This window comes from Saccopteryx bilineata, chromosome 4 (genome assembly GCF_036850765.1).
Source record: "Saccopteryx bilineata isolate mSacBil1 chromosome 4, mSacBil1_pri_phased_curated, whole genome shotgun sequence".
Classification (NCBI taxonomy): Eukaryota; Metazoa; Chordata; class Mammalia; order Chiroptera; family Emballonuridae; genus Saccopteryx; species Saccopteryx bilineata.
This window is the reverse complement of record NC_089493.1, coordinates 291,803,246-291,805,875: the sequence shown is the minus strand read 5'-3', so window position 1 is coordinate 291,805,875 and position 2,630 is coordinate 291,803,246. Positions and strand designations below refer to the sequence as shown.

The window sequence follows — 2,630 nt, the reverse complement described above, 5'->3', positions numbered from 1 at the left end:
CCAGTCCTGCCCCAGCCTCAGGAGGAGTTGGAGCAGCTTGGCCCCAGCCCCGTGCCCTTGTCAAGTGAGCTGGTAAGGAGGTGTGACTTGGTGGGGCAGGGTCTCCGCGGACCTAGGAACGTGCCTGTGGCTTGAGAAGACCTGAACAGATGATGGGAAAAGAGGACCAGGAGCCACTGAGGCTGCACAGGGTCAGGGAAGGCCAGTGGGGCTGGCCGTTGCTGGACTGCATGCTGCCCAGGCCTTGAGAGGCCTGTGGGATAGAGTTAATGGGGAACTGCCAGCATCTGCCACCGTGTTACTTCTGATAACACTAAAGGAAAGGGGGCCATCAGTAAGCCACAGGTCAGGTCTGGCGGTTGGCAGGGAAGTGAGCAGGAGGGAAGGGCCTGGCTGGGTCCTAGCACCTCCTCTTGACGTGTTCCCTTTCTCCACCTCCCACCCTCAGGTCCCACCTCCTGCCAGTGCCTGTTGCCATGGAAATGGCCTTGCTTCTTCTCTTCTTTGGGGGCGTCTTGGCCCAAGATGCGTTGACCTCATGGCCTCCGAAGACATCGGCACCCAGAGCGTTCTCTTTTTCTGTGGTCCCAGATGTCTCTGAGACCCCAACAGTGAACTCAGTGACCTCCAATCATACTATAATAAGGGGCTCTGAGAAACATGACAGCATCTTGCAACAGACCCCTCCACCTTCCTCAGCTCCTCCTACAACCAGTGAGGAGTTCTCTCCCGAGGCTGCCACCAACGGGACAACAATCACCCACGAAGTTTCCACCAGGAAGTCACCGGTGTTCCAGGAACTCTCCAGTGCAACCGTCACCCCTCCTGTCCCAGCGGAGAATGCTCTGGGACTTAATGCCACGACTGGTGGAACCACGGCCACCAGCTCTCTGGAACCCTTCAATGGGACCAGTGTGCCTCCCATCATCATGACAACTAGCTCTCTGGAGACCTTTGATGAGACTAGTGAACCCCCTGTTCACGTAGCAACTAGCTCTTTGGAGGCCGCCAGTGGGACCAGTGGACTTCCTGTGACCATGGCAACTAGCTCTCCAGAGACCTCTGATGGGACCAGAAGATCCTCTACCACCCTACCCACTAACTCTCCAGAGACCTCCAGTGACACAAGTGGACGCCTTGTCATCGTGACAACTGGCTCTCTGGAGACGCCCACGGAGACCAGTGGCTCCCCCAGCGCTGGGATGAAAATATCCATCGTGACTCCCCGGGAGACCTCCACAAACGACAGTGCAAATTCAGATAAGAGGACAAAACAGACCCTGCTGGTGGCTGTGCTGGTGGCCCTGCTGGTGGTCATTGTCCTCCTGGCACTGCTCCTGCTGTGGCGCCAGCGGCAGAAGCGGAGGACCGGGGCCCTGACCCTGAGCGGAGGTGGAAAGCGCAACGGGGTGGTGGACGCTTGGGCCGGGCCGGCCAGGGTGTCGGACGAGGAGGCGGCCATAACAGCCACGGGGGCGTCTGGGGGTGACAGGGGCTGCGGGACCCCGGAGCGGGAGGGCCCTGGCCGCCGGCCCACGCTCACCACTTTCTTTGGGCGGCGGAAGTCCCGCCAGGGCTCCTTGGCGATGGAGGAGGTCAAGACCTGCTCGGCCAGCCTGCAGGGCGAGGAGGAGCCTCTGGTGGGCGCTGAGGGCGAGGACGGCTCTGGGGACGCCCCTGAGAGTGACGGGCCGCTGGCCGCAGGCGCGGAGGCCCCTCAGTGCTTGTGAGTAAGAGGACTGCAGGCAGGTGGTCTCTAGCTTTGGTCGCCTTCCCTCTCTCACATCACTTCCAACCTCGTCCGCCAGCATTTCCCCCAACGGCTCCGCTCTGAATCCCCAGCCACCGCAGGACCCTGGCCCGCCCGCTCCACTCCAGCGCCCACACTAGCACCCGCCAGCTGCGCCGGCCCCGGCCCCGGCCCCGCCACCGGGACCACCCACCGAAACTTCCTTATCAACCCCCACTTCTCTCCACCACCTTCGTCTCCATGTCTCTGTCCTCGAAACCAGAGGCGAGTCTCTATAACAAGATTTCCTTGACCTCCACGATCGCTCAGAGAGGGTTCCTCGAGGCCCCCAGAGTCTGGGAAGAAGGAGGTAACAGGCCAGCGAACTCCCGTCGCGGATTACTCTGGAGAGTCCATTGGGCTCCGTCGATCAGGACGGCCACTGGGCCATCCGGGGAAACTCCTCTGGCTCCAGGCCCCAGTGCTCTGTGCCTGGCCGGGCTGGAGAAGTGACCACTAGCTGTGTTCTCAGATGTGCTCGTGACAGCACCCGGACTCGAGGCTGGCCCTGGGGACAAGCCACCTCACTCTCCCCCACCTGAGGACGGAGGCAGCCAAGGGTTTCACCACCTCTCCTCCCACAGGCAGAGGTGAGGAGAGTGTCTGGGCAGGCCTTGTTCTCGGCAGCCCTGGCCCCGTGTGGGACGCTCACGGGTGTGGTCTGTGTGCAAGGGGCCCGGACTTGGTGGTTTGTGGGGGGCAGCGGTGAGTACAGAGGGCGTGAAGGAGGGGCCACAAGGGGTGCGCGGTTGAGGGCATGCCGTCCGAGGAACTGCGGAGAACCGCTGCCCCCATCTCTGCTCAGATGGGTGGAGGTAGCAGAGGATTAACTGTCTGCAGC

The 2,630-nt window shown here is 61.9% G+C and overlaps 1 protein-coding gene across 1 annotated transcript; it reads left to right on the top strand.

The window, feature by feature from the left end:
* Positions 1–1,859, top strand: SPN (sialophorin). The gene is made up of 2 exons (XM_066275656.1): positions 1–72; positions 449–1,859. Exon 2 carries the CDS (start codon positions 477–479, stop codon positions 1,728–1,730), a length of 1,254 nt encoding a protein of 417 aa, XP_066131753.1. The 5' UTR covers positions 1–72; positions 449–476; the 3' UTR covers positions 1,731–1,859.
* The last annotated feature ends 771 nt before the right edge of the window (positions 1,860–2,630 follow it).

Excerpts from the sequence above, each read along its gene's own strand:
- SPN (XM_066275656.1), top strand. The coding sequence starts at position 477 with ATGGAAATGGCCTTGCTTCTTCTCTTCTTTGGGGGCGTCTTGGCCCAA.